This window comes from Dipodascopsis tothii, assembly GCF_038497935.1.
Source record: "Dipodascopsis tothii strain CBS 759.85 unplaced genomic scaffold V1510scaffold_22, whole genome shotgun sequence".
NCBI classification, from domain to species: domain Eukaryota; kingdom Fungi; phylum Ascomycota; class Lipomycetes; order Lipomycetales; family Lipomycetaceae; genus Neoaidaea; species Neoaidaea tothii.
This window is the reverse complement of record NW_027118006.1, coordinates 214,823-242,685: the sequence shown is the minus strand read 5'-3', so window position 1 is coordinate 242,685 and position 27,863 is coordinate 214,823. Positions and strand designations below refer to the sequence as shown.

General features: G+C 70.4%; 12 protein-coding genes across 12 annotated transcripts; 8 read left to right on the top strand and 4 right to left on the bottom strand.

Moving 5' to 3' along the window:
- The first annotated feature begins 157 nt into the window (after nt 1-157).
- On the top strand, nt 158-2,798 carry V1510DRAFT_419525 (glycosyltransferase family 20-domain-containing protein). The gene has a single exon (XM_066934306.1). The coding sequence runs from the start codon at nt 253-255 to the stop codon at nt 2,668-2,670; it is 2,418 nt and encodes an 805-aa protein (XP_066788098.1). The 5' UTR covers nt 158-252; the 3' UTR covers nt 2,671-2,798.
- Nucleotides 2,762-4,185, bottom strand: V1510DRAFT_431110 (uncharacterized protein; the record flags this gene model as incomplete). The annotated part of the gene is made up of 1 exon (XM_066935419.1): nt 2,762-4,185. One exon carries the CDS (start codon nt 4,180-4,182, stop codon nt 2,794-2,796), a length of 1,389 nt encoding a protein of 462 aa, XP_066788097.1. The 3' UTR covers nt 2,762-2,793.
- A 548-nt stretch (nt 4,186-4,733) lies between these two features.
- V1510DRAFT_419521 (transmembrane amino acid transporter protein-domain-containing protein) lies at nt 4,734-6,890 on the top strand. Its single transcript, XM_066934305.1, has 2 exons — nt 4,734-5,119; nt 5,153-6,890. Exons 1-2 carry the CDS (start codon nt 4,915-4,917, stop codon nt 6,415-6,417), a joined length of 1,470 nt encoding a protein of 489 aa, XP_066788096.1. The 5' UTR covers nt 4,734-4,914; the 3' UTR covers nt 6,418-6,890.
- A 5-nt stretch (nt 6,891-6,895) lies between these two features.
- On the top strand, nt 6,896-8,444 carry V1510DRAFT_184353 (uncharacterized protein). The gene is made up of 3 exons (XM_066930433.1): nt 6,896-7,022; nt 7,261-7,349; nt 7,382-8,444. The coding sequence occupies exons 2-3, from the start codon at nt 7,275-7,277 to the stop codon at nt 8,312-8,314; spliced, it is 1,008 nt and encodes a 335-aa protein (XP_066788095.1). The 5' UTR covers nt 6,896-7,022; nt 7,261-7,274; the 3' UTR covers nt 8,315-8,444.
- A 2,132-nt stretch (nt 8,445-10,576) lies between these two features.
- On the top strand, nt 10,577-11,949 carry V1510DRAFT_404009 (TLC domain-containing protein; the record flags this gene model as incomplete). Its single annotated transcript, XM_066932204.1, has 2 exons — nt 10,577-10,745; nt 10,778-11,949. The coding sequence occupies 2 exons, from the start codon at nt 10,577-10,579 to the stop codon at nt 11,947-11,949; spliced, it is 1,341 nt and encodes a 446-aa protein (XP_066788094.1).
- A 123-nt stretch (nt 11,950-12,072) lies between these two features.
- V1510DRAFT_419514 (Pam16-domain-containing protein) lies at nt 12,073-12,576 on the top strand. The gene is made up of 2 exons (XM_066934304.1): nt 12,073-12,104; nt 12,139-12,576. Exons 1-2 carry the CDS (start codon nt 12,102-12,104, stop codon nt 12,487-12,489), a joined length of 354 nt encoding a protein of 117 aa, XP_066788093.1. The 5' UTR covers nt 12,073-12,101; the 3' UTR covers nt 12,490-12,576.
- A 2,651-nt stretch (nt 12,577-15,227) lies between these two features.
- Nucleotides 15,228-18,116, top strand: V1510DRAFT_431106 (uncharacterized protein; the record flags this gene model as incomplete). The annotated part of the gene is made up of 3 exons (XM_066935418.1): nt 15,228-15,645; nt 15,735-16,290; nt 16,323-18,116. 3 exons carry the CDS (start codon nt 15,228-15,230, stop codon nt 17,989-17,991), a joined length of 2,643 nt encoding a protein of 880 aa, XP_066788092.1. The 3' UTR covers nt 17,992-18,116.
- Nucleotides 18,117-19,307: 1,191 nt separating this feature from the next.
- Nucleotides 19,308-20,169, top strand: V1510DRAFT_419505 (uncharacterized protein). The gene has a single exon (XM_066934303.1). It carries the CDS (start codon nt 19,382-19,384, stop codon nt 20,096-20,098), a length of 717 nt encoding a protein of 238 aa, XP_066788091.1. The 5' UTR covers nt 19,308-19,381; the 3' UTR covers nt 20,099-20,169.
- Nucleotides 20,170-20,569: 400 nt separating this feature from the next.
- Nucleotides 20,570-21,529, bottom strand: V1510DRAFT_367447 (uncharacterized protein; the record flags this gene model as incomplete). The annotated part of the gene is made up of 1 exon (XM_066931304.1): nt 20,570-21,529. The coding sequence occupies one exon, from the start codon at nt 21,527-21,529 to the stop codon at nt 20,570-20,572; it is 960 nt and encodes a 319-aa protein (XP_066788090.1).
- Nucleotides 21,530-22,421: 892 nt separating this feature from the next.
- V1510DRAFT_419501 (uncharacterized protein) lies at nt 22,422-24,903 on the bottom strand. Its single transcript, XM_066934302.1, has one exon. It carries the CDS (start codon nt 24,472-24,474, stop codon nt 22,828-22,830), a length of 1,647 nt encoding a protein of 548 aa, XP_066788089.1. The 5' UTR covers nt 24,475-24,903; the 3' UTR covers nt 22,422-22,827.
- Nucleotides 24,904-24,947: 44 nt separating this feature from the next.
- On the top strand, nt 24,948-25,500 carry V1510DRAFT_367424 (uncharacterized protein; the record flags this gene model as incomplete). Its single annotated transcript, XM_066931302.1, has 2 exons — nt 24,948-25,216; nt 25,263-25,500. 2 exons carry the CDS (start codon nt 24,948-24,950, stop codon nt 25,498-25,500), a joined length of 507 nt encoding a protein of 168 aa, XP_066788088.1.
- Nucleotides 25,485-27,377, bottom strand: V1510DRAFT_419498 (glucosidase II beta subunit-like-domain-containing protein). Its single transcript, XM_066934301.1, has 2 exons — nt 27,082-27,377; nt 25,485-27,035 (listed from the first exon to the last, which is right to left on the bottom strand). Exon 2 carries the CDS (start codon nt 27,004-27,006, stop codon nt 25,510-25,512), a length of 1,497 nt encoding a protein of 498 aa, XP_066788087.1. The 5' UTR covers nt 27,007-27,035; nt 27,082-27,377; the 3' UTR covers nt 25,485-25,509.
- Between the last annotated feature and the right edge of the window lie 486 nt (nt 27,378-27,863).

The following is a 27,863-nucleotide window of genomic DNA, read 5'->3' as shown; positions in this document are numbered from 1 at the left end:
CAGCGGCCGCCCGCCCCGGCACCCGCGGCCGTCCGGGCTGCGGCATTTACGGCCCATACTGACGCGCAGATCAGAGTCGTCCGCAAACCCGTGCCGCCCCGAGCCGGGTCTATATTACTGTCGCCGCCCCCGCCCGCTGTCTCCATCGCAATGGCCAGCAACGCCTCGTTCCTGCCCACGGACGCGACCGTGACGTGCGCGCCGGCCGACGTGCCGGCCACCGTCGGCGTCTCCGGCCGCGTGATCACGGCCATGAACCTGCTGCCGTTTGAGCTCTACACGGACCCGCCGTCGACGCTGTCGGCGAGCGCGGCGGCCGCGGCCGCAGGCGGCCGGCTGCCGCTGCCGCCGTCGCCGCCGCCGGAGCACGCGGCATCGGACATGCCGATCTACGTGCGCCAGCGGCGGGGCAACTCGGCGCTGTACTCGGCGCAGTGGCACCTGGCCAACGGCACCAAGTGGGAGACCATCCTGGTCGGCTGGACCGGCGTCGTGACCAACTACGAGACGGACGACTTCCACCTGAAGGACTCGGAGCGCGCCCGGGCCGAGGAGCTGCTCGTCGAGAAGGGCACCGAGATGCAGGCGCCGCAGATGGTGCCCGTGTGGCTCCACGGCGGCCACCAGACGCGGTGGCAGGCGTACGCCGAGCAGATGCTGTGGCCGCTGCTGCACTACATCCTGGGCGAGCCCACGGACGGCCGCGAGGAGAAGAAGTGGTGGCAGGACTACGTGCGGTTCAACGAGGCGTTCGCCGACAAGATCTGCGAGATCTACCAGCCGGGCGACCTCGTGTGGATCCACGACTACCACCTGCTGCTGGTGCCGCAGATCCTGCGCCAGCGGCTGCCGAAGGTCTACATCGGCACGTTCATGCACGCGCCGTTCCCGTCGAGCGAGTACTTCCGGTACCTGTCCAAGCGGGCCGAGCTGCTCGAGGGCATGCTGGGCTCGAACATGATCGCGTTCCAGTCGTACTCGTACTCGCGGCACTTCATCTCGTCGTGCACGCGCGTGCTGGGCTTCGAGTCGACGCCGGCGTCCGTGGACGCGTTCGGCGCCCGCGTCAGCATCGAGGTCTTCCCGATCGGCATCGACACCGACCGCGTCGAGCGCGACATGAGCGCGCCGGGCGTCGAGGAGAACGTCAAGGCCCTGCGCGAGCTGTACCCCGGCAAGAAGATCATCGTCGGCCGCGACCGGCTCGACTCGGTGCGCGGCGTCATCCAGAAGCTGCGCGCGTTCGAGATCTTCTGCCAAATGTACCCGGACATGGTCGAGAAGGTCGTGCTGATCCAGGTCACGTCCCCGGCGTTCTCGTCGGCGGCCAAGGTCGAGAAGAAGGTGTCGGAGCTGATTGCGCACATCAACGGCACGTACGGCTCGCTGCACTTTGCGCCGATCCAGCACTACCCGCAGCTGATTGCGCGCGACGAGTACCTGGCGCTGCTGCGCGTGGCGGACCTCGCGCTGATCACGTCGATCCGCGACGGCATGAACACGACGAGCCTCGAGTACGTCGTGTGCCAGAAGAACTCGCACGGCCCGGTGATCCTGTCCGAGTTCACGGGCACGGCCACGTCGCTCTCGGACGCCATCCTCGTCAACCCGTGGGACTCGGTCGGCGTTGCCGAGGCCATCCACTCGTGCCTGACCATGCCCGCGCCCCAGAAGGCCGAGCTCGAGCGCAAGCTGTACAAGCAGGTCACGTCCAGCACCACGCAGACCTGGGTGGCCGGCTTTATCGGCCGGCTGCTGCTCAACCTGACGTCGTACGACCACTCGCACGTCACGCCCGTGCTCGACCGCGCGCTGATGACGGCCAAGTACCACGAGGCCAAGCGCCGGCTCTTCATGTTTGACTACGACGGCACGCTCACGCCGATCGTGCGCGAGCCGTCGGCGGCCATCCCCACCGACCGCGTCATCCGCACGCTCAAGAAGCTCGCGGCCAATCCCAAGAACGAGGTCTGGATCATCAGTGGCCGCGACCAGAAGTTTCTCGAGCAGTGGATGGGCGATATCGAGCAGCTCGGGCTCTCGGCCGAGCACGGCTCGTTCCTGCGGCCCGTTGGCTCGAACCAGTGGACCAACCTGACGGAGCAGATGGACATGTCGTGGCAGAACGATGTCATGGAGATCTTCAACTACTACACCGAGCGCACGCAGGGCTCGTTTGTCGAGCGCAAGCGCTGTGCCCTGACCTGGCACTACCGCCGCGCCGATCCCGAGTACGGCGCGTTCCAGGCGCGCGAGTGCCAGAACCACCTCGAGAACACGGTGACGACCAAGTACGACGTCGAGGTCATGGCCGGCAAGGCCAATCTTGAGGTCCGGCCGCGGTTCGTCAACAAGGGCGAGATCTGCAAGCGGCTGGTCGAGGAGTACAAGGTCAAGACGACGGGCGAGCCCGCCGTGCCGGACTTTGCGCTCTGCATCGGCGACGACTCCACCGACGAGGACATGTTCCGCGCGTTGCGCAAGCTCGACCAGCTCGACCAGAGCAACGTGTTCACCGTGACCGTCGGACCGTCGTCCAAGATGACGACGGCCGAGTGGCACCTGAGCACGAGCTTCGACGTGGTCCGCAGTGTCGGCGTCCTGGTCGGCACCGTGGACCCGAACGAGATCCCGGGCAGCAACGCCGTCGAGGAGGAGGGAGCCAACTAAAACATTCAAAACCGGTTTGGAGTTATGCCCTGTTATTGTTTTTGTTCATGTCACGCCATGCCTCATCTACATTTTTATCCTTTACGACGTTTTGTTGATGTGTTCAATGACTAGATTTTGAGCCTACTCGTCTGCCGAGAGATACGCGGACGTGGCTGAGGGCGCGGCGGAGGCGGTGTCGCTGTGGCTCGCGTCGCTGTGGCTGGCCGCGTCGTCGCTGTGGCTGTCGAGGCTGGCTGGGTCCTGGCTGGGGCCTGACCCGGCGGTGGACGCCACGGTCGACCCGGTGGTTGACCCGGCGGTTGACCCGGCTGCCGACCCGGCACCCGACCCGGCACCCGACCCGGCCGCCCGCCGCCGCTCTAGCACCGCCGCGTATTCGGCCCGCCGCCGTGCGCCCACCGTAGCGTCCCCCGTCTTGCGCCGCTTGACCGCCGGCATCGTCGACGCCGGGTCCCAGCCGCGCTCGGCGCTGAGCTCGCCGACGGCGGTCTCGACCACGTTGCACAGGTCGTTGCCGGGCGGGTCGAACGACATGCGCTCGTCAAACAGCGCCTCACACCGCGCGCTCGCGTCCGCCACGATCTGCCGCACTATCGTGTTGTCACGCGACCCGTCTGGGCCGCCGGCCGGCCCAGGCCTACTGGTTCCGGCAGCCGTGCGCTCGTGCACCAGCGCGGCCACGCCGAGCACAGCCGACCAGTCCATAGGCTTGACCCGATTACGGTTCAGCTTGGGCGCCTGCGCCGCTCGCATCTCCGCCAGGCCGTCCAGCGTGCTGTCGACCAGGTCGAGCACGTAGCGGTGCAGATGCGGGTAGAGCACGGCCTGCTCGATCTCGTCCGGGTCGGCCTCGATCAGCTCGTGTCCAAAGTCGGCCTGGCGCTTGGGCAGCCCCGTCGAAGCGCGCGCGCGTACGCCGGCGGCCAGCTGGCTGCTGGCGCTCGCCGTGATCTCGCACAGCAGCGTGTGCGCGTGCGCCGGCGGCTCGTAGAGGTCGGCAGACGGCACCGGCGCGGCCGGGCCGTAGCCGCCGTCGGACTCGGATGCCGATTCCACGTCAGAATCGCTGCTGCCGTAGTCCGCGTCTTCGCTGGCCTCTGACCGGGCGCCTGCGCCGTCGTCCGAGCCCGCGTCGGCGCCTGCACCGTCGCCTTCCGTGCCTAGAATCCGATCAAACACGTGGTTCTCGCCGTACATTGCCCCTGGCCGCGTCGGCGCGCGCGGCACCTGGCTGGCCGGCAGCGGCCACCGTGTCCAGATGTTGCGAAACAGAGCTGACTGACGCGATCGCGCTGCCGGCGTGGCTTTGCGGAGGTGAAACGCGGCCACGAGATGCGTGGCCAGGTCCGCCCGGTGGCTGTGATCGAGCGACGTCAGCAGCGCGTTGTAGTCCTTGAGCTCGCTGGGGGCAATGCGCGACGGCGCGGCCTCGCCGTCGGACGCGTCCGAGCCGGAGCTCGACGGCGAGGCCGACGCGGCCGAGCCGTTGTCGTCGTTGGATGAGGACATGGCGGTGACAAAGATTTGCGCGCGCTGCGACAATTCAGGGGTCGCGCCGCACAGCGTGCGGCGCACCACAGCGCGCTGGCAGGCCGCGCCGACCAGACGCCAGCAGGGCCAGCCCGGCCACGCGGCAGGACCCCTGCCGGCTGCGGCCATGGTGCGACGCCTGCGAAACGCTACACCACACCTGCAGTACGCCCTACAGCACGCCCTGCAGCACGCCGGCCGTACCCACAGCACGTCCTGTGCGTCTGCGCCCGCGCTGGGCCTGCTCGCTTGCTACGCTCGCTACTCGCAGCCACCTGCCGCCACCAGACTGCCGCTACCAAGCGCAAAGAGCGGCAGCCCAGCCGCCAGGCTGGTGGACCACGCCAGCGCCATGATGCACGCGCAGCGCCGCGTACCGTCGCCCTGGCACGCTTGCCTCGTGTAACACCCCGAAAAGGCAGGCCGGCCGCGGTCTGGTCGCCGGCGCCCGCCGGCGTCCCGGGCCGCTGGGCCGGACCCCCACGCGGCCCTGCGCGGCGTCGTCAGCCGTCCCTGGCCGTGCGCGGCCCGGCTGGACGGGTGCAGCGGGTGCGCCGAGCCGCAGCCAGCGCAGCCTGTAATTACGCCACATGCAGGCTGGTGGTGTCAGCCGTGCTAAATGGGTCCGTCGTTGTTGGCCAGCGCGGGTGGGATCGCCAAATTTGCCAGTCGGGACACTGTGACACCCGGACCTTTCGACACCACAGCAACATGGCAGACGTTTCCGCAGAGATCCCGCTGCGGCCGGCCGGGCCCAGCGCGGACGACGCGTCGTCGAGCACCGGTTCGGACCTGCTCGACCGCGCGCAGGACGACGACAGCCTGCTCGGCCACGGCGGGGCGCCCCGGGTCCGGGGCCACGTTGGTGTGGCCGGGCGGCCGTCGAGCATCGCCAACCTCTCGAACACGATTCTCGGTAAGTGTGGCGGGCGCGCGGCGCTGACAGCAGGCGCGGGTATTCTTGCCATGCCGCACGCGCTGCGGTCGGATGGCATCCTGCTTGGCCTCGTCGTGATTGTGTGGTCGGGCCTGACGTCGGGCACGGGCCTGTATCTGCAGTACCGGTGCGCGCGGTACGTCGAGCGGGGCGGTGCGTCGTTCTTCAATCTGTCGCTGATGACGTACCCGTCGCTGTCGGTCGTGTTTGACGCAGCGATTGCGATCAAGTGCTTCGGCGTGGGCGTGTCGTACCTGATCATCATCGGCGACTTGATGCCGCAGGTCGTGCTGGACGTGCTGCCCGACCTGGCCGGGACCGGCGCGGCCGTGCTCGACCGCCGGCTGTGGGTGTCGTTTTTCATGGTCGTGCTCGTGCCACTGTGCTTCCTGCGGCGGATGGACTCGCTCAAGTACACGTCCGTGGTGGCCCTGGTCGCCATCGGATACCTCGTACTGCTCGTCCTCGGCCACTTCTTCGTGGGAGACCTGGCCGAGCTGCGCGGGCCGATCTCGCTGCTGCCGCAGAGCACCAGCGCCGTGCTGACGTCGTTCCCGGTCGTCGTCTTCGGGTTTACGTGCCACCAGAACATGTTCTCGATCGTCAACGAGCTGCGCGACAACAGCGCCTCGTCCGTGGTCTCGGTGATCACGTCGTCGATCGGGTCGGCGATCGTGCTCTACACGGCCGTCGGCATGGCCGGCTACCTGTCGTTCGGCGACGCCGTTTCGGGCAACATCATCAGCATGTACCCGCGGTCGCTGACGTCGGCCATTGGCCGCGTCGCCATCGTCGTCCTCGTCCTGTTCTCGTACCCGCTGCAGTGCCACCCGTGCCGCAACTCGCTCGCCAGCATCCTGCACCTGCGCCCGATGCAGCGCATCGAGCGCGCGCTGGCCGCGCGGGCCGCCGGCGTGCCCGTGGCCGTGAGCGCCATGAGCCAGACCCGGTTCGTGACCATCACGACGCTGATCATGGTCCTGAGCTACATTGTCGCCATGACCGTCACCTCGCTCGAGACCGTGCTGTCGTTTGTGGGCGCCACGGGCTCGACGTCGATCTCGTTCATCCTGCCGGGCGTGTTTGCCTACAAGCTGCTGGGCTCGCCCTACCACGTGCCCGTGCTGGACGACACGCCCGACCCGGCCGACCAGACCGAGCCGGCGCCGGCGCGCGACGGCCAGACCATCCGCACCGTCAGTCTCGCGCTGGCGTGCTGGGGCGGCTTCGTCATGGTCGTGTGCCTGAGCGCCAACATCTGGCACGTGCTGCAGTAGCGTGCGGCGCGCGCACGCGGGCCCCCCGGGCCCGCATGGCGCGGGTACCATCCAGCCGCGCGGCCGCGTACGCCGCCCGCACGCCCGGGTCCCACCGACCCGGCGCCGGCGCGCCGCGGGCCCGGCCGCCTGGTACGCCCGCCTCCGACCCCGTCCCGCTGTTCGCGCTGCCGGCACGCGCCCGCGGTCGCAGCCCCGCGCCGCCCAGGGTTGCCCCTGTCGCATCGGTCGCACAGCCGAACGTGGTCACACGTTGCATGAGTTCGCCCACGCGCGCTCCTTTGTCACTTTTTGGAATCATAGACCGCCCCGGCGCCCGTTGTTCTGTTCTGCGTAGCCGCCGCCCATCTGGGCCTTGCCGACGCAGTGGCCGTCTCAGGTTGCCCAGCCGGGCCTGGTCGGTCTGGTGTTTACTCCTGACGCGACGCGGTTCCTGCGCCGGGTAAGTGTGCGTAAAAAATTCCCCCCTTCCCTCAGCGCGGCCAGCGACCGTCGCAAAACTTCAGTCGGCCGGGTCGGACCAGCACAGTCCTTTACACTCGTTTGATTTAGACCGCCCGGACTCACCGCAAGGGCGCACACAGCTGCGCAGCTATCATAGGTAGGTGCTGCGCGCGTGGACGCACGCGGCTGCGGCTGCGGCCACGAGACAACACCGCCCCGCCGGCGGCAAGTGGGCATAGCCAGGGCCGGCCGGCCGGCCGCCGCCGGCGACGGGCGGTCGCTCGGCGGGCGACCGGCCGCGGCCGACCGCCACCGCGCGGCCGGTCCCTGCCACCGCCGGCCGGTCGGGCCCCTGCCGCCGCTGCCGTCACACCAGGCACCAGCAGTGCTGACGTCCAGACACATCCGCGAGCATGGCTCGGACACAGTTCTCGTTCGGGCTCCTCCTCGGCGACCCGTTCGCCCTCGCGACCCTGTCGGTGTCGATCGTAAGTGGTGGGCGCGGGCGTGCTGACAACAGATTGGGTGGTTGATCGCCTTCGTTGCCTCGATCGCAGCCGACATCCAGGGCCAGTATCCGGCATTCTCTTGGTGGGGCCTGGTCTTCCAGCTGCTGCTGATCGCCGGCATCACGTTTGTCATGGGCACCGACGGCGTGGCCGCGTACCGGGTAGCCGTCGTCGGCTACGCGGCGGCCGCGCTGGTCTACACGACCAACTCTACCAACAACCTGGTCTACAACGGGCGGGCGGCGGACGCGGCCGCGGCCGCCGGCCACATCCTGCTGTCGATCATCAACATCCTGTGGATCCTGTACTTTGGCACGACCGCCGAGGCCGCGCCGCACGCGTTCGTCGACTCGTACGCGCTGCACAAGGACCCGCTCCGGTACGAGGACGGTGCCAAGCAGGCGCCGGCGTACTACACCGGCGCCGCGGTGTCGCACCACACAGACTCGCCGTCGGTGCGGCCGACGCAGATGTACACGTCGGCCCAGCTCGGCGGGTTCGAGACCACGAGCATGCGCACGGGCAGCATGGCCGGCCGCGCCTCGGCCGGGCTCTACGGCTCGGGCCTGCCCAACGCGCAGTTCGCCGGCAGCAACCTGAACTCGGTCAACGGCAGCAACCGCAACAGCGTGCCCGGCAGCGCCGGCAACGCCATGATCGGCGCGGCCATCGGCCTGCCGTCGTCGCGTGGCGGCAGCGTCGGCCGCAGCAACAGCCAGCTGGCCGCGCCCACGGACGAGGCTCTGGCCGCGCCCACGGACTACCCGCTGCGCGCGCGCGCCCTGTACTCGTACGAGGCCAACCCGGAGGACGCCAACGAGATTTCGTTCGAGAAGGGCGAGATTCTCGAGGTTTCGGACATCAGCGGCCGCTGGTGGCAGGCCCGCCGCGCGAACGGCGAGGTCGGCATCTGCCCGAGCAACTATGTCGAGCTGGTCTCGTAGCCGGCCCCACGGACTGAAATTCATCACGGACTGTCACTGCCGTCGCTCGGCCGCCTTCCCAGCTCTGCTGCAGTCTCTCCTTATGCGGCCCTGCGTGTAACGTCGATCAACTAGGAGTCTTTTGGGTATACGCGTTTGTTTCTATACCATCTCGCTTGCTTTATGAGTTCAATGTATTCTATCATGACACTGCGCGCCCGCTCCGGACCGTGCTTAGAACACTCAAGAAATGTCATCAACCGTGCAGATGTAGACTGAGTCGTGGAGACGCGCGCCGCGCCGCGCGCGTCCGGCTGCAGCGCGTGGCGGCGGGGACCTTGCCGGCCGTGTAGACGCAGCCGCTGTGGCGGCCGCCACAGCGGCTGAGACAGGGCCGGGTGCCATGGCACCCGCGGCCTAGCCGGCGCGGGGTACCCGACAGCCAGGGGGACAGCGGACTGGCGGTCACGGGGCGGGCCGCGCGGGTGCGCGGGCGCCCGTACGCCCGCCCGGGCGCGGCCTGCGGGGCCGTCGCCGGCCGGCCTCCAGGCACCAATGACGCACTGGGCAGTCCACTAGTAGGCGGTAAATGCCATTAGCCTAGTGGACCAGGCGCCCCTATCAGAGAGCAGTCTGTCAGTGGCCGGGCTGACGACGCCATGGTCCACTAGACGTGTCAGGCTGCCAGGCCGCGGCCGCAAGCCGTATAGCTGTCGGCAGGGGCCGGCCGTCAGGCGGCCGCCGCAAGCGGCTGTGCCGGCCGAACCGGGGGGGGGGACGCGGAAGCCAAACCCGGACCGGCTCGGACGCCCGCCGCGAACGACGCGCGCCGGCCGCGCGAACCAAGCCGCCGGGTCGGTCCACGGGTCCGCGGGTCCGGACCTGAGACACACGGTCCAGAGATCAGCCGCGCCGGGCGGGCGCCGAACAGCCGCCCCAACAGAACCCCGTGCAGGCCGTTGGCCCGGCTCCACGCGACGTCCATCGCGCGCGTCCGCGTGCCGCGTCGGACGCGTCCGCGCCCTTGCGTGGCCGCCCAGCCAATGCGAGCCTGCTTATTTCGCCGTTATGCACGCACTGCGTCGCGGCTGCGGCCTGGCCGCCCCGCGGCGAGGGCCGACGCACCCTCGTCCCGCGCTAGCGCCTTTGGGAAGGCTGCGCACACTATTTGCCGAGTGTTAAAAATACACCGGCGACGATCGGCAGCTAGCGGTGGGAGACGGTCGTGCCGTGCGGTGGGCCACCTGGCCAAGGCGGCCAGTGGCGCCACTCGCTGTACCGCCTGGTGCGTCAGCCGACGTGCGGCGAGTGGGCCGCTGGTTGGCGGCCGTCGCGCCGCACTGTCTACCCGCCGCACGCCCGTGGCTGCGCTGTTCGCTGGCCGGCGCCCGGCAAGCCAATGCGCAACGTGGCGCCGACGCGGCCAGGCCTGGGCGGTGGCCGCCGCGCCCGTGTGGGCTTGCCTGCAGCGTGGACAGTTGCCCAATGGTGCAAAAACCACGTGGTGGTGAACCGAACGGCCTCCAGGTCCCAGCAGCCGGAGCCGCTGGGCTCGCAGCGGACGGCGCCGGCAGCGGCGCCGCTGAACGCGCGGCGGGCCCGTTCTGCGGCCACCTGCCCGCTGGCCACCACGGCTCTGTAGAACAGCCGGCGGGCAGGCGTCCGCGCACGTCGACGCAGCGTTCAGGGACGGCGCCGCAGCGGCTCGCGCGCGGCTCGCCGCGCCCAGGCGCGGCCCGACGGCGCGGCCCGTCCGGTTGGCGGCCCGTCCCGGCCGCCACCGGCGTCTGCAGGCGCGGCCGGGTCCCGTAGGTGCGCGGGGGCTGCTGCCGCACTCTCAAGCGGGAGGTCGGCTAGCGGCGTCGAGCCGCACGTCGAGATTTTTCACGTTTTTTTTGGTGCGGTGCGTCCTCGCTTTCTTCCTTAAACCGTCCGCTACCCGCGCAGCAGCAGCCAGATCCCGGTCTGCCGTCCGCCGCCGCTCCAGCCCGCCACCCCTCGCTGCCGCCGTCGCCGCCGCACGCGTCGCCTGCCCGCACTCGCCCGCCGCCCGTCGTCCGCCGCCCAGCCGTGCGTGGACGCTGCGCGCCGCCGCGTTCTTCAGTCGCCGTCGACCCCTGCCCGCGCAGGTGGCCGCCGTCGTCCAGGCGTCCGCCGCCGCTCCGCCGCGGCCGCTGCCGGAGCCGAGCGCCCAGGCGCAGGTACGTTGCCCGGAGCAGGCCCCGCTGACGACAGCTCCTGCCTACTCTGTTCGCGCCGGCACCCGCCGCCGCCAATTGCCCCATGGCCGCGCCCACCGAGGCTGTGGCCCGCTCGGCCATGACCGAGAAGCCGCCGGTCGAGACCGTGGCCGTCGCGCCCGCGGCTGGGACCAAGCGCCGCCGCGCGCGCGCGTCTGCGCCCGCGGCGCCGCGCAACCGGCTGATTTCGTTCCTGCAGGAGCACCAGATTTGTAAGTGGCGGCGCACGCAACGCTGACGGCAGCGCTGCCGATTCAGATCCTGTCGCTGCTCGGCGCGGTGCACACGTTTGCGCCGCAGCAGCAGCTGACGAGGGCGTTCCTGTTTCTGTCGTACCGCAACCCCGAGACGGGCCTGTACGGCAACGGCAAGGACGACTCGTACTTTGTGTTCACGTGGGTCGTGCTCTTCACGCTCCTGCGCGCGGTCTCGCTCGACTACATCTACGTGCCGCTGGCGCGGCGCGCCAACATCCGCTCGCGCAAGGACCTCGACCGGTTCTCGGAGCAGGCGTGGCTGCTGCAGTACTACGCGTTCACGTTCCCGCTGGGCATCTACCTGATGTACAACTCGCCGTACTGGCTGAACCTGGCGCACCTGTGGACGGGCTGGCCGCACCGCGAGCTGCGCGGCCTGTTCAAGCTCTACTACCTTGTCCAGCTGGCGTTCTGGATCCAGCAGATCTACGTGCTGCACGTCGAGAAGCGCCGCAAGGACCACAACCAGATGTTCACGCACCACATCCTGACCTCGCTCCTGCTCTCGGCGTCCTACAACCACTACTTCACGCGCATCGGGCACGTCACGCTGTGTCTGATGGACGTGACCGACGTCATCATGCCCATCGCCAAGATGCTCAAGTACCTTGGCTACGAGACGCTGTGCAACCTCGCGTTCGGCCTCTTCACGGTGTCGTGGTTCATCGCCCGCCACGTGCTCTACGTCAAGGTCACGCTCTCGGCCATGTTTGACTCGCACCGCCTGATCGGCTACCAGTGCTTCCTCGACGGCTCGGCCACGTCCGCCGTCTCGGCGCCGCTCGCCGTCGTCGACCCGGCCCAGCTCAACTCGTCCCAGCTGGGCGACATCCCGGCGCCGCCGGCCAAGCCGTCCGTGCTAACGCTCTCGGGCGCGGCCAACATCGCGGCCCAGGCCGTCGTCGGCTCAGGCCCGGAGCAGTGCTTCACCGAGGTCATGCAGTACTCGTTCATCACTCTGCTGTGGCTGCTCGAGCTGCTGGCCCTGGTCTGGTTCTACATGATCGTCCGCGTGGTCGTCAAGGTGCTCGGCGACGGCGTCGCCGAGGACTCGCGCAGCGACGACGAGGACGACGACGGCGACGGCGACGACTCGCTGCCAGACGAGGACGTCGCCGACGACGCCGTGCCGGCCGTGAAGGCCCCGGCCGCGGACTAGCCGCCTGTTTTGTTTGTATGTACGGAGTAATCGCTGTGTCTTGTAGAGCCCGTGCACGTGACGTGAGCCGCACGCAGTGCGGCGTCTTCTGGCGCTTTCTCCCGCCTGCAATTTTTCTCGCCGTCCAGACCGCACACCACCCCCCAGTCACCATGGTATGTCCGCGCGCCCGGCACCGCTGACCCGCAGGCCCACCGTCTCGTCGCCCAGGTTCTCTTCACAGGCGCCCAGGTCTTTGGCAAGGCCTTTGTGCACGCCTACAAGCAGGCCGCTGCGACCGGCGCCACCGGCGCCGTGTCCAAGACAGTCCAGGGCGGCATCTCTCTGGACGAGGCCTGCCGGATCCTCAACGTCCGCTCGAACAAGCTCGACCCGCAGCAGGTCAAGGCCAACTACGAGCACCTGTTTTCGGTCAACAGCCGCGAGAAGGGCTCGACGCTGTACTTGCAGAGCAAAATCTTCCGGGCCAAGGAGCGGCTGGACGCTGAGTTCAAGACCGCTGGCCCGTCCTCGGGGCCGGGCCCGGGCCAGCCGGCTTAGAGCCGTGAGCCGTGGCCTGACGGTCCGGCCGCGCGCTGCGGGGCCGGCGTGTGCATGTATATAGCCTAACTATCAAAGTACCCGAAACTGGCCGGTGGTCCTGGCACGGCCGTTCTCGCTTCGGCTTCAGGGGGGTGGAATCGCCTAGAAAGCCCCCTGACTGTCACGCGCGAGCTGCTGTCGTCATAGCCGGCGTGACTGCGCGGGGGGGTGCTCCGTGCGAGCCGTTGGCGAGCCGTTGGCGAGGGCGGATGCGGCGCGAGATCGACAGGGAACGTAGGCTGGCGGCGTCCATGGGGCCCGCGAGCCACGCGGCGGCACAGCGGGCTCGGCGGACGACGGCCACGGGCAGGCGGACGCGTGGTGGGCAGACGGCGGTGCCTTCAGCGGTCCGGATGGCCGGCGAGTCGCTTGCCGTGCGGCGCACGGTGCGGCTCAGCGCGGCTCAGCGCGGCCCAGCGCAGCCGCGCAGCACGCGGCTCCGTACGCGCCACGGCGTGGCGCAGCCGGCAGTAGCCCCCGCGCCGTCGCGTCGGATCGTGTCAGATCGCGTCGAATTCCGATCACCAGATCACGTCCTAGTCTCGCCCAGATCACGTCCTAGCTCGACCCACGGCCGCGGACCTGCAGTTGCTACCCACAGTAGCGCGGCAGCCGCGCGACGGAACGCCTATTACATCATCGCCCTGAAGTGAGGCTGGCGGTGGGCAGCGGACGCACCGGTATGCGTCGCAGACGCGGGCGGCGGCACGGCCGCGGCCGCGAACGCGTACGCCGCGGACGCGCGTGCGCTGTGACCGCGCTGTGACCGCGCCGTGGCCACGCCGTGACCGCGCCGTGGCCGCCGTGACCGGCCGTGACCGGCCGGTGACGCGCAGGGCGGATCACAACGGCCGCACGTACAGCCGCTAATTGCAGACAGTGGGAGCCCCGGGAACAAGGCTCAGCGGTATCGCGCGTGCCACGCTGTTGGACCGCCAGATCCGCCGCACCGGTCCTGTCGCACCACTGTCGCACCAGGAACCGCGACAACGGCCGCGGCAGGTGCTCATCGCCGGTGCCGGACTGTCTCAGCGCGACCGGGGGCCGGGCGCGGGTGACACGGAAGTGTTCGGCAGACGGCCGGCGCGCTGCGTGCCGGGCGGCACGCGTGAGGAACGGCGGCACGACCGCCGGCACGGCCGCGCCGCCGGCTCGCCGCGCCCGGTCACGCGCACCGCACCGCCGCGCCCGCCGTGCACCGCCCGCCGTGCACCGCCGTGCACCGCCCGCCGCCCGTCCGGCTGGTCTAGTCCGCGCCGCCGCATACGCGCATGCATGCATGTCTCTGCACACGCATGCACATGCACTGCAGACCATGCAGCTCAGGAGGCTTGTGACTAGCCTGGGCCTGCCGGCACACTGCGTGACGGCTGATGGTGAAATTCTGGGACAGCTGCGGGCTAGCCATGTTGCGCGGGCCAGAACACGGGCCCCTGCACCCAGCGCGCGGCGCGCGAGACTTGTGCGCTCACACGCCGAGGCACCCAAACCTTGCCCCGTTAAGCTTCGGGCGCTCTGTCGTGGCTGAACACATGTCTCACCCTGAACTCTACCGCTGTCAACCGATAGCAGCCCGGCGCGGCCGTGCGACGTATCAAACATGTCGCCCCCGCCGACGGCAACGGTCCACGCCGTATTTAACGCGATCGCAAGGTCCCTGCCCGTAGTCGTCCGCGTTGCTCTTAGGGAGACTCGTCACCAGCGCCTCCAGATCGCACGCGGCAGTCCGCCCGCATAGACGAGACCGCCGAGTCAGCGAACAGGTGTCGGCGGCAGCGAGCGCCGAGCCGCCAGAGTACGTTCACGCAAGGCGCCAGACGCCGCGCCCGTCGCCGTCACAGCCCGCGGACAGCCCGCGGACAGCCCGCGGCCACCCCGCGGCCGATAGCAGCGCCGGCACGGCCGGCACCACCGCCCAGCACAGCCGCGCCGCACGGCTCAGGGCGCTCCCCGAGCTAAAGCTAGACCGCGGCCGTCGGACGGCGGCCACTTGCTCGCGGACAGGCCGACGCACCGCGGCGGCTGCGTGCCGCTAGCCGCAGCCTGCATTCCTGCGATGCCCTCGGGCTAGCCGAACGTGTGTGCGCTACGGCACAGAAAACGCTCGGCCTGCTAGCGCGCCGTCAAAGTCGCCCGCAGCCAGACGTCCCGGTCGCCGGGGGCACGCCCGAGCGGCCCACCACTGCCAATAGGCCGCCGCCGGGCGGCCTAGCCTGCGCGCGGGCGCCGACTCGCGCGCGCGGTGCCGGCGCCGCACCACGCCCCTGGGCGCCGGCCGCGCTTGTACAGCTGCATCGTTCGCGCCGTTGCCGACTGCATTCCTCGAGCCCCAAACAAACACGCCCGCGGCGAGCGACCCGCGCCCACGCGCTCCACCCGCGACCGCGGGGTCCTACTAATACGCCCGGGCACGCCCAGCGCCGTCGAACTGGTCACATCGCGCCAGGACCCGGCGAACGTCGCAGCTCGAGCTTATATCACATTCGCCAATCTTTAGCCGCCGGCCGTCGTCGCCGCCGCCGCCCCGACCCTGCCGGCCGCCAGGCACGTCGTCCGACGCCCTGGTATTTATTGCGCTCGCACCCGTCCCCTGTCTCCCCACCGCGCGCCCCGGTCGCCGAAAACCTCTCGCCACGCTGGACAGCAAGCGCACCGCGCCGGCCTCTTCCCCCGCCTGCGCCAGTCTGTTCTCCAAGATGCACATCCTGCGCCGCCGCCCGTCGGCGCCGGTCGTCCGCAAGGCGGCGCCGGCGCCGGCCCCGAGCCTGCTCTCGGACCAGGACGTGCTGCAGGCGCTGCCGCCGCCGGAGAACTTTCGCCAGTCGCTGATCATGCCCAACCTGATCCAGCGGTTCTCGGTCCTGCGCCACGACGACGACGCCTGGCTGCCGCCGCCGCTGGTCATGCAGACCACGCGGATCTGGACCCAGGACCTCGGCCACCACGACCGCTGCTCGTGCCGAGCGCACTGCAAGGGCTCGTCCGGTGGCCGCCCGCCGGGGCCGCCGCCCGAGATGCCTCGGCCGTCCGCGCGGGCGGCCGAGCTGGCCCGCGCGCAGGCCGCGGCCCGCGCGGCCGGGCCCCACGGCCGCGGCCCACCCGCAGCCCGCCCAGGTACGCCCCGCAGGCCGTGCACGCGCGTGTGCCACGCCCGCTCTAAGCGAAACGCTGTTTCGCGCGAACCGCGCGGTGCTAACTCCCAGATCCGTCACCGTCTACCAACATCCGCACGGCGCCGGCCGGGACGGGCCTGGCGGGCCTGTCCACGCTGGCGGCGGCCGCGGCGCCGCCCGAGCCCGCGCCCGCCGCCCGCCGCCCGAGCCCGCCCACGCTCGATCCGCCGACGCCGCCGTCGGTGGACGAGCCCAGCATGCCCTACACGCGCATCTTCTATCCGGCCGAGGACATCATGAAGTGCGTCATCCCCGAGGAGGACGAGACCACGATCGGCTCGGCCGTCACGCTGGACGGCCCGGCCATCCAGGTCTACGGCGGCGGGTACCTGGACGCGCTTCCGGCGATCCCGGTGTCGCCGCCGTCGCCCCTGGGCGCGACCGACTACCACTCGCGCACCGACTCGGACATGACCACGGCCAGCGAGGGCCGCACCGACCGCGGGTCGGACGCCGGCAGCCCGCTCGACCTGCACCTGCCGGCGGACGCCGACCAGACGTTTGCGTCGCTCGACCTCGACCTCGGCTCGGACGACGGCGCGCTGCCGCTGGGCCTGCCCCTGAAGGCCTACAACGATCCGGATCGGTACGTCGCTTAGGGGCCGTGCTGACCAACAGCCAGATGCGCAACACGCACTACCCGGAGGACATCGACTCGGCGACGTACCTCGTGCTGGCGTCGCCGTCGTCGACGACGGCCGGCGGCGCGCTGGACGGCTCGCCGGACCGGCCGCCGCTGAACCTGTCGGAGATGGTGCGGACGCACCTGCACAACATGGCGCACACGCCCGAGCCGGACGCTGCGCGGCCGGGCCCGGCGCCCGACTACCTGGACGAGGTCGACGTGCTGCGCAGCCTCGAGACCAAGCTCAGCGACCTGATCGACGCCGAGATCAAGCGCACCGCGGCCGGGCCGGACGAGTTCGGCTACGCCGAGAGCCACGACTATGTGGCCGCGGGCACGCTGGCGCCGTCGCCGGCGCTCGAGCCGCGGACGGCGCCGGCCGCCGGCGCCGACCCGCCCGCAGACCTGTTCTGGAGCTCGTACCGCCACCGGCTGCAGTCGCGCCGCCAGTACAGCCGGCCGAGCCTGTCGCAGCTGCCGGAGGGCACGCTGGAGCCGATCATCGAGCGCACGCCGGAGCCGGCGCTGCCGCCGCGGTCGTCGGAGCGCGTGCTGGCCGGCCGGCCGGCCACGCGCGCCGAGGAGCGGCTGCTGGTCGTTCCGGTGCCGCCGCAGCCGCGGCCGATGGACCTGCCGACGACGCGGCCGGCCGGCGCCGACCGCCGGCCGATCATGCGCCCGGTCACGGCCGGCGCCGAGACGCACACGACCGGCAGCTGGCCGCGGCCAGACGAGCGCGCGCGCACGCCCGGCCGCCGGGTCGACCCCAACGTGCGCACGCCGACGCGGACGGCGCCGCCGCCGGCGGACCGGCCCGAGCTGCCGGCCACGCTGGCGTTCCGCACGGAGCGCGAGCCGGCGGCGACGCCCGCGTCGCGGCCGGCGCGGCTGCCGGAGCGCGCGCTGGTGGCGGCCGACCGGCCCGCCGACCGGCCTGCCGAGCGCCGCCCCGACCGCCCGCCGGCGCCCACCGAGCGGCCGCCGGTGCTGCCTGTGCTGGCGCGGCAGCCGGACCTGACCGAGATCTCGCTGGCGTCGCCGCCGTCGATTCCCGTGCGCAATCCGCGGCGGCCCGAGCCGCCCGCAGACCACAGCCCGGCGTCCACGTCGCCGTCCGAGCCGTCGTTCTCGCTCGCGGACGTGCGCACGTCGTCCGGCACGACCATTGACACGTCGCGGCCGCTGACCGAGTACGACGACAAGCCGTACTCGCCGCCGCTGTCGCCGCTGCACGACTCCAACCTCGGCTGGAACTACTCGGAGGTCCTGCTGGCCGACAAGGGCGTCCGGCGGCCCAACACGGCCTCCACCGCGCCCGCCAGCCGCCCCGGCACCGGCTACAGCTACACGGCCGACTACCGCTACATCGACGCGTTCCACCGGCCGGTCGTCGCGCCCGAGACGACCGTGCCGCCGACCAACCCGGTCCGGCCGACGCCGCCGCCGACGATGCCGGCCAAGTCGCCGCGCATCAAGACGCTGTCGCTGCGCAAGAGCTCGTCCAAGCGCCGGCTGCGCGTCTCGGACATCTCGAGCCCGACGTTCATGAGCACGACCAATGTCAACGTCATGCTCGGCACCGACGACTACCAGCCCGTGCTCACGCCTCGCACGGCCAGCGCCCAGCGGCTGTCGGTCGCGACCAACTTCACCGACCTCTAGCCCTTGCATCGCCGTCCACGGTACCCTTCGCATGCTTCACAGCCATCTACGCCCATCTATGTCCATCTATTGTGATCTACGCTTGTAGTTGTTAGGTTCTGGTGTTAATATATTGTTTGCCGAGACGAGCCGCACTGCGTGCGGCGCTTGATGCGGGCTGTGGCTGCGGGGGTGCAGAGCCTCCGGCGGCGCGGCGTGAGCCGCACGCGGTGCGGCGCTTGATGCCGCGGCCCGGGGCTGCAGTGGCGATGCAGAGCTTCCGGCGGCGCTGCCGTAAGCCGCACGCGGTGCGGCGCTTGATGCCACGACCAGAGGCTGTGGTGGCAGCGCAGAGCCTCCGGCGGCGCGGCGCTTGATGCCGCGGCCTGGGGCTGCAGTGGCGGTGCAGAGCCTCCGGCGGCGCGGCTGTAAGCCGCACGCAGTGCGGCGCCCGACGCCATCGCCAGAGGCTGCAGTGGCGGTGCGCGCTGGCGGCCGCTCCGTCTGGCGACGACTCCGACCACCCCTGCGGCAGCCGCGGCCCAGACACGGCCTCGGCCCGACGGGCCGCCACCCTCGACGGAGTCGCCGCCGGAGGCTCGCCCGCAGCCACCAGCCTCCAGCGGCGACTCCGTCGAGGCTCCTGCCAGCCCCGCCGCGGGTGCGCGGCGTGGTGGCGCAGCCCGCACGGTCCCGACGCGCGACCCAGGGGGCCGGCGCGTCAGGGGCGCGTCGCGCGGTTGCCATGGCAACGCCATTTGTTTATCTACCGCTGTTTGCTGCGTCCACCAGCAAACGACCGAACAACAGGTACGTCCGCCGCCGGCGGTGCTGACGACAGACCATGGCCGAGCCTCTGTCAGAGGCGTCGCCCAACCGGGGCTCGCTCTACACACCGTCGCGGTCGCCGTTCAAGCGAGTGGCGGCCACGATCGGCAAGTCCACGAGCCTGACGCCGTCCATGTCGGCGGCGAGCCTACGGGCGCCGACGGCGGCGCCAACAGCCGCGCCGGCGGCCGCGGTGCCGGCAGCGGCTGCGCGCGTCCCACCCAGCGCCGGGCGGTTTGCGTCGATGCGGTTGAGCCGGAGCGAGTTTGGTATCTCGTCCATCGGGCGGACAAAGTCGCTGAACGCGGGCACGGACGGCAGCCCCCGCAAGCACAAGAAGCTGTCGATGATTCCGACGATGCCGGTGCCGGCGCCGGCGCCGGCTGGCGGCGTGCTGGGCACGCTGCGGCGGCCGGAGACCACGCGCAAGAGACGGGACCTGGACGACGACCACCACGACGATGTCGACCTGGTGCAGGAGCCGACGCGCCGTGTGCGCGCCAACGTCAGCGAGACGCCGGCGCGCATTCGCCAGGAGAAGGAGCGGCTGCTGGGGACGGCGCCGCGGGCGGAGGAGCTGACGATGTCGCCGCGGCGGCGCGAGCACCGGCCGCACGTGGACTCGCTGTTTTCGCCGGAGCGGGAACGGTCGCCTGAGCGGGAACGGTCGCCCGCGCGGTCGTCGGCGCGGTCGTCGACGCAGTCGCTAGCGCGGTCGCCCGCGCGGTCGCCGGCACGGTCGCCGGCCCGATCCGACCGACACACGCCGCCACACGATCAGCAGCTGCTCGGGCTCGACGCGGCGCCCATGACGCCGCGGTCAGCGCCGATGCTCTCGTACCGCGAGGTCGAGGCCATCAAGTCCGAGTTCCTGTCGGAGCTGGCGTCGCTGCGAGCCGAGGTCGCCGGCAAGGACGCCGAACTGGTGTCGCTGCGGGCGGCCGTCCGCGACGCCGAAACCCGCGGCGTCGAGCTCGAGCAGCGCTACCGCGACGAAAGCAACGACCGGCTCGAAAAGGTGGCCAAGGAGCTGCACGGGCTCTACAGCCAAAAGCACGAGGCCAAAGTGACGGCGCTCAAGAAGCAGCTCGAGACCAAGTGGGCGGCGCGCGTGGACGAGCTCGAGGACCGGCTCGAGCTGCTCGAGCGCGAGCTCGAGGTCGAGCGCAAGGAAAAGGGCGATCTGGTGCAGTGCTGGGACAAGCTGCTGGAGGCCGAGCGGCTAGAGCAGCAGATGCTCGAGGAGGAGCGCCGGGCGGCGGCCGGGCCGGCCGACGGCGACGTGTCGGTGACGTTTTAGTTTTGATACCCGTGCGAGGCTATGTATTTACACTATGCGATGGCGGAGACGCCGTGTGAAAGAAGAGGGAATGCAAGGCGATGAAGGCGGCATATAGCCGCATATAGCCGCATGCATGTAGCCGCCAACATGAAGCCGCACGTAGTTGCCGCGAGCTTTACATCCACGCGCATGTGGCCGCAGACATGTTGCCGCATGAATGTTGCCGCAAGTTGTATACCCGCAGGCATGTAACCGCAAGCCATAGTCGCGCATTTAACCGCAGGTTGTATAGCCGCAAGCTATATACCCGCAGGCATGTAGCCGCAAGCACGCGCCGCACGTCATATAGCCGCATGCACACGTCGCACGTCATATAGCCGCGTGCACCTGTTACACCCATATAGCCGCATACACCTGCTGCATCCCATATAGCCGCGCGCACGCCCGCACATGTAACCGCACCGTGCGTCCGCCACACGGTCCGCGCGTCTACTGCGACGCCTTCCAGAGCACTTTCTTGCGCGTGGCAGGCTTGCGGATCACCTCGGCACCGCCTTTGCCGCCGCCAAACGCCAGCACCACGCTCTCCTCGAGCCGCGACTGGCCCGCCCGGCGGCGTCGGCGCTCGCGCTCGGCCACCAGCTCGCGCGCAAAACTGTACCGATCTTTCTCGCTGCGCACGGCCAGAGTCTCGCTCTCGCACACGGCCTTGAACAGCGCAAACGGCAGCGACAGCAGGAGCTCGACCAGGTCCGGCGCCGCCACGCGCGCCGCGCGCTGCGCCACAAACTCCGCCGGCAGCGCTCCCACAGTGTACTCGACCAGCGCCGCCAGCAGCGGCGCCGTGTACGGCGGGTACGGTCCCGCATACGAGGCGTCGACATTGTCCAGCAACGCGGCGTCGCGCGCCGGCGTCTGGCCGTCCAGAGCCGGCGACGACGGCGCCGTCGACGCCGACGACAGTCCCGGCGATGGCGACAACGCGGGCGTCAGCGTCGGCGGGCGTTCCAGCGCAAACGCAAACAGCGCCGGCAGCCGGTCGAGCGAAAACAGCGCTCGCAGGGCGTCGTAGCCGGCCATGGCCACGTCCCGCAGCCCGAGCAGGCTGCCTGCCGCGATCAGGCCGCGCGCGTCCTCGAGCGTCGGCGTGCCAACGTCGACCGCGCGCCCGTATAGAGTCGCCAGCGCCATCGACAGTGTAGCCGTCGTCAGGTTGCTGTCGCCGTTGTCCACGCGAATCTCGTACGGCGGGCCGTGGACGGCCACCGCCGCCAGCCGCTGGTACAGATACGGCGACCGCGACACCAGCAGCGCGTGCAGCCGCAGCGGCGGCAGCGGCTCGACCGCCAGCATTGTGTCGGCCCAAGCCGCGTGCACAAACCCGGCCGCGTAGATATAAGCTTCGAGATCGACCGCGGCGCCGTCGATTGCCGCCGGCGGCGGCGCCATGCGGCCAACCGGCGTGCCGGCCGCGCTGCTGACCATGCTGGCCGCGTGGCTGGTCATGCCCGGCGGCGGCGGCAGGCCCATGGGCGCCATCGCCAGCGGGCCCATGGGTGCCATCGCCAGCGGCGCCGCCAGCGTCGCAATCGGCGCCGCCAGCACCGGCGACGTCAGGCCCGGTCCCGGCGAGGCCAGCACCGGCACTGGCCCCGGCGGCAGCAGGCCTAGTGACACCGGCCCCGGCGGCCCTGGCGATGGCGGCGGCGCCAGCATCGAGTGCGGCAGCAGCGGAAACGACAGTCCCGGCTGGCCCACGTGCACCCCCACGCCGGCCATCATGCTCGGCATCAGTGCCGACGTGCGGCCCTCGGCGGGCATGTTGGGGATCAGCGGCAGCAGCGGCGTGGGCGCCACCAGCGGCGGCTTGAGCTCGCCGCTCATATACCCGTCCAGGGGCGGCGGCGGCGGCGGCGGCAGGCTCCCGGCCATGGCCGCGCGGGCCCCGCCCGGCGTGCCGGACGTCATGGAAGGAGGAGACGGGCGTGCGCAGGCGCTGGCCGTGTCTGGCGCGAGCGCGGAAGGAGGCAGGGCTGGTTGATGGCCGTCGACTGCGCGGCCGAAATGGACGAAATCGCAACGAATCCGGGTCGGATTCGGCTCGTCGGACGTGCCCGGGCAGGCCACCGAGGCTGGGGATATCCGGTCGGGTGTGGCCGGTAGATGGCGTGCGGCAAGGCTGGCAGGCGTTGACCGGCTCGGCCTGTGTTTGCGGGGACTAGGTGGATTGGCGCCAAAAGTCAAGCCGCGCCGACGCGGAGCCGGCCGCGTTGCGGCGCCGCACCGCGCCGATCCGGCGGCTGGCAGCCGTCCGAGCGCCGGTCAGCCGCGGGCGCAAATCCGGGACTACGTGCCGGCTCGCCGGCGTCAATTGCTATCAAACAATGGTTCGCGTATTGTACAGGGCCGCGACTGGCGCGGCCGGGCACGGTGCCTGCGTCGCAGTTTGGCAGACGGCCGGCAACTATGTGCGGTTATATGGGGCGGTAGGCGGCTATGTGCGGCTGTATGCAAGGCGACACCGGCAGTGTGCATATAGCCGCATGCGGGTATATGCACGGTGGCGGACCTGGGCGGACCTGGGGCCGCAGGACCGGACCTGCTGGCTTTGGACCGGACCGGCGGACCCGCACGTCGGACCGGCGGACCCGCGCGTCGGACCGGCGGACTCGCGCACCGGGCCGGCGGACCCGCGCGCCGGCCACGGCGCACAGTCTGGCCCGCTCTTGCGTGCCCTCCCGTCCTCCTCAGTCCTCGCGAATGTGCAGAATCGACCCCAGCAGCGACTTGCCCTTCCGGCGCTTGTAGCTCATCGTATCCAGCTCAAAGCACTGCCCCGTCAGCATGTCAAACGCGCCGCCAAACGCCCGCTTGATGTTGCGCAGGTTGTGCGTGCCCCGGCTGATGTTGTTCGTCACGTCGTTCGGGTCGCGGATCGCCAGCGAGAACCGGCGCCGGTTCTGCGCGTGCTCGTCCGAGTCCTTGTGGAAGTAGCACGCGCCGTCGACGTCGATGCCAACGACCTCGTAGTTGAAGTTCTTGCCGTACAGCTCAAAGAACTCGATCAGCAGCACACCCAGGTTGTCGCGCGCGTCGATCTCGCCGGACGCGACCTTGGGGTGCACCTGCAGGAACGACAGCACCATGCACGTCACGGCAAAGCCGCCCAGGCCACCCGTGGCCACGTTGTTGAGCTCGCGCTTGGCCAGGAAGCTCTTCACGACCAGCGTCAGCTCGCGCAGCCCCGGCGTCTCGCGCAGCCACGTCTGGATCGTGTGCGCCGCAACCACGCCGCCGTACTTTTCGAACGACACGTCCACGTTGATCCCCGTCGTCTTGTCCACGAACTTGATGATCGGCACGCGCGCCTTGGCAATCACGTCGACGTAGTCGGTGATGTGCGCGTGCTTGAGCGCGTTCGCCAGCTCGTACAGGTTCTTGCGGTTCGTGTACTGGCCGGCCTCGGAGATCACCACGAGGTCAATGTCGGCCTCGGGCAGGTACAGGTCGGTCGCAAACGAGCCAAAGACGTGTACGCGCGCGTCCGCCCATAGCCGCCCCACGCGCTTCTGCACGCGGTCGACCACGGCCGCGCGCGCGCTGATCACGTCCGGCGTCGGCGACACGTACCGCACAAAGTCCTTGATCTCGCGGTGCAGCCACATAGCCACCTCGGTCTCGCGGAAGTAGTCTTTGGAGCGGATCCACGGCGCGACCTCGAGCACGTCCGGCTCGTCGTCGTCGCGCTTGCGCTTCGTGCCGCGCCCGTCCAGCCCGAGCGCTGCCGTGATCTTGCTCAGCAGCTTCCGCCGCTTCTTCTTGCCCATCTTCTTGCCGGCCATCTGCTCCTTGAGCATGGCCGCCTGCTCCGGCGTCAGCTCGGCCTCGTCGTCCTCGATCTCGCCCTCCTCGGCCTCGTCGGACTTGGACTCGGGCCCGCGCTCGTCGCTCGAGCCGTCGCTTTCGTCGAGCGCGATGAAGTCGGCGTTTGCCGCGAGCGCGCCGCCGCCGTGCGCGTGCTCCGCGCGCTGCTCGCGCGCCTCGTCCAGCAGCTTGAAGACCTCGGCCCCACCGTGTGGTCCCGGCGGCATCTCGACGAATTCCGGCTCCAGTGCCCGCATCACCGACTGGTACCCGGCGCCGCCCTCGGCCGTCACGGCTGCCGCCTCCGGCTCCGGGCTCGGCGACACCACGATCACCGTCTGGCGCTCGACCACCGGCTCAGCCGGCGGCTCGCCCTGTGGTTCGTTGTCCGCTGCTGCCTCGGCAGCCGCCTCGGCCGCCGCCGCCATCTCGGCCGCGTCCTCGAGGTCGCCGCCAGGACTGCCGGCCACCGCCGCCGCCGCCTCTGCTGGATCTATTCGCTCGCCCTCATCAAACTCTGTGTCCGACATGTTCTCGACACCGCGCGCTCTGTGCCGGCCTCTGTCGCGCGCTGTGCGTGTTCCGAGTCGTGTTGGCCCGGCCGGAAAATTCTGCGAACCGCGCCGAATGCCGTCCACGCCCCTGATGTGCTGCCGCTGACGTCACGAATCTGTGCGCCGTGCTCGTCCGGACGTATACCGTGTGCTTGCCGCCTATCTGGCGTCTGCGCGGCCTGTTCTGTCGATCGATCCGCCGGTTGAGTCGACGCTTTTTTTTGCGACGGAGGATTTCAGGAAGTGGGGTTAGGGATAGGCCGCAGTGCATCTCTGCGACCACACGCGACAGGGCCGCCACTTTCCCACGCGCCCGACGCCCCGTGCCGCTGCAATCGTGCGTGATCCGGCCGGATTCCGACAGCCTGCGTGTGGCCGCACGCGCCCACGAGGTTTTGCGGTGCGCGGAACTCTGACGGCAGAGTAATCGCGCTCCTAATCTGACGGCCATGACGACTGATTTTTCTACCAAACAGCTGCTGGCGACAGCCGCCAGGGCCGCACGCGCAGCAGCGGACGCCGCCGTGGTCGGGGCGACGTCTGACGGCCGCCGTGGCGCGTTCGTCGGCCTCGGCGTCGACGTGGTCCACCTGCCGCGGTTCCGGGCTATGGCCCAGCGGCCGCGCACGCTGGCCCGGCTGTCCGCACGGATCCTGCACGCAGCCGAGCGCGAGCGGTTTGCTGCTGCCGGCCAGCACGGCGACGTGCGCGCGGCCGAGTTTCTGGCGCGATGGTGGGTGTGTGCGCGACGTGGCTGACCGCAGCTGGGCGCTCAAGGAGTCGGTCTTCAAGGCGCTCGCGCCGGCGCAGCAGCCCACGTTTGTCATGCGCGAGTGGAATACGGTGGCGGCACCGGCTGACGCGGCCGGCGAGCCCGGCGACGGCCAGCGCGCGCGGCGGCCGGCCATCTCCGGACCGGCTGGCTCGCCGGCGCTGCTGGCCAGTGTCAGCCACGACGGCGACTACGTTGTCGCCGTCGTCGTCCGTCAGGAAAATGCATAGATTCTAGCCCTAAAGCTCGTCGTGGACCGGCGGCGTGTAGCGCTCGCACATGGCCGGCGTCGAGACCTCGAAGTGGTACTCGCACATGGCCGGCTCGGAGATCTCCAGCAGCGCGTTCTTGTCGCCGCAGACGAGATGCACGGTCGTGCTCCGATGCGGGCCGGTCCAGCACTTTGTGCCGTGCGTAAAGTACATGACGTCGCCCTCGAGCCGGTCGAAGCCGCCGAGGTTGGTCGTCGTCTTGCTGCGCTGGGACGTCTTGTCGAGGAAACACATCTCGTAGATGTACTCGCCCGACTCGAGCGAGACGCACTCGCCTTTGAGCGCGCGGAAGACGTCGTCGGCGCCGAGGTAGCTGTCGAGGTCGCGCTGCAGGCCGTCCAGCCGGCGCGTGGCGTCGTTGCGCTCGCGGTCGATCTTGTCGCGCTGGGCGTTGGCGACGGCGACCTTGGGCCCGCCCGTCGCCGGCCGCGCCGGCAGCACGCCCGACTCGACCAGGTACGCGGTCCACGCGGTCTTCTGGTCAAAGATCCAGCGGCGGGCGCCGGTCGGCAGCACGTCGGACCATCCGCGCGCGCCCGGGCACTCGAGCGTGTCCTCCTCAGCCAGCACGGCCGCGTCGTCGCCGCCGTCGAGGACCTCGACCGCGCGCAGGTGCTCGTCCGAGAACGTCGGCGGGTTGGCCAGGTACTCGGCAAACGCCTTGACGGCGCTCTTGACGCCCTCGTCGTTGTAGTTCGGGTTGTACTCCTCGCGCAGCGTCGTCAGAATCTGCTCGGCGGACGCCAGCCGCGCCTGCAGCTCCTGCACTGTGTGCCGCAGCGCCTGCGTGCCGGTCTGGTACTCGCGCAGCCGCGCGCGGGTGTGCTCCAGCGCCGGCGACACGCGCCGCACCTCCGACTCGGCCGCGAACGCCGTGCGCTGGGCGTCCTGCTCGGCCTCGGCCAGCTGCGCGTCCAGCCGCGCCACCGTGGCCCGCAGGCTCGCCACCTCCTTCTCGATCGTGCTGCGCAGGCCCGCCGCCTTGGTCACCAGCTTGCTGCGCGACGCCCACCCCGCCTCGACCGTCCGCCGCCGCTCGTTCTCGCGCTTGGCGTACTCGGCCGCCATCTCCTTGCACCGGTTTTCGCACTTGACGTGCCCGGCCCACTCGTCCGACCCGTCGCAGCAGACGTCGTAGTCGCACAGCCCGTCGTTGACCCGGCTCGACGGCAGCTTGCCGGCGATGTGGCCCTTGTTGGCGCAGTAAAACACCGTGTCCGGGCACGCCGACGTCCCCGGTTCGTCCGACCCGTCCGGGCAGTCGCAGTAGTCGTCGTTCACCCACGCGAACGGGATCTTGATCTCGGGGTGGCCAAGGCACGCCCACTGCCCGTTCGCGTCCGCTTGGTAGAGCTCCAGCTTGCCTGCCGGGATCCCGTGCGCCACGGCCGACCGCGCGCCCGCCGCCTGGCCGGCCACCCACGCGGCCACGGCCGCCCACGCTGCCTGCTGTCCGACCCGCATCGTGCTGATGTGCTCTGGCTACCTGGCCTCTAGATCCGTCAGCCTGCCCCTGCGCCGCCGCGTAATCCAACCTACCTGCTTGCGCTGCCTGGTCGTGCGCGACACTCAATCGACACTCAATCGACGCTCAATTGCCTGGTCTGCCTGTGCCGGTCCCGCGTGTGGACTGGCGTGATGGATGTCGCTGAGCTCGTGAGGACAAAAGGTGACACGATGAGATCGGCGACTTAGGCGTTGACGCCACGGCCACAACGCGCGGCCGACCGCCCGCGACAGCGGCCGTCGGAGGCCGGCGGCAGCCCCTGACGCTGCGACCGATGGTGCGACAGCGCGGCACGACACAACGGGCCCGACGCTACGGCCACCGACGCCTGCGGGCGGCGGTCGGAGGGGGCGATGCCGGCGACGGTGTGCGCGGCGGTGCGGCGGTGCTGCGGCGGTGCTGGCAGCGGCCTGGACTGCCGGACCGCCAGCGTCTGGACCGCTGTCCGGACCGGCGGCAGGCCGGTGTCGCACAGACGACGCGTGGATCTACGCACGTGCGCCAGGGCGCCGGCGGCCGCAAGGCAGGTCTAGAGGCACGCCCAGGCAGCGGCTGGCCGAGCCAGGCAGGACCCGATCTGGCCAGACGCGGCGCCGTGCGACACCTGGCTCTCGACGGTACCGGTACGCGCGGTACTGCGGCGGTGCAGGCCGGTGTCGGCAGCGGTGACTCGCCGCGCAGGCAGGCGTGCGGCTGACAAGCAGCTTTAGGGCTCAGGGCTCAGGGTCGCGCAGAGAATTAGGGGTCGCTTTAGGGGTCTGGCGACGCAATTCGGGGCCGGAGCCAAGGCAACGGCAGCCAATCGCAGCGCGCG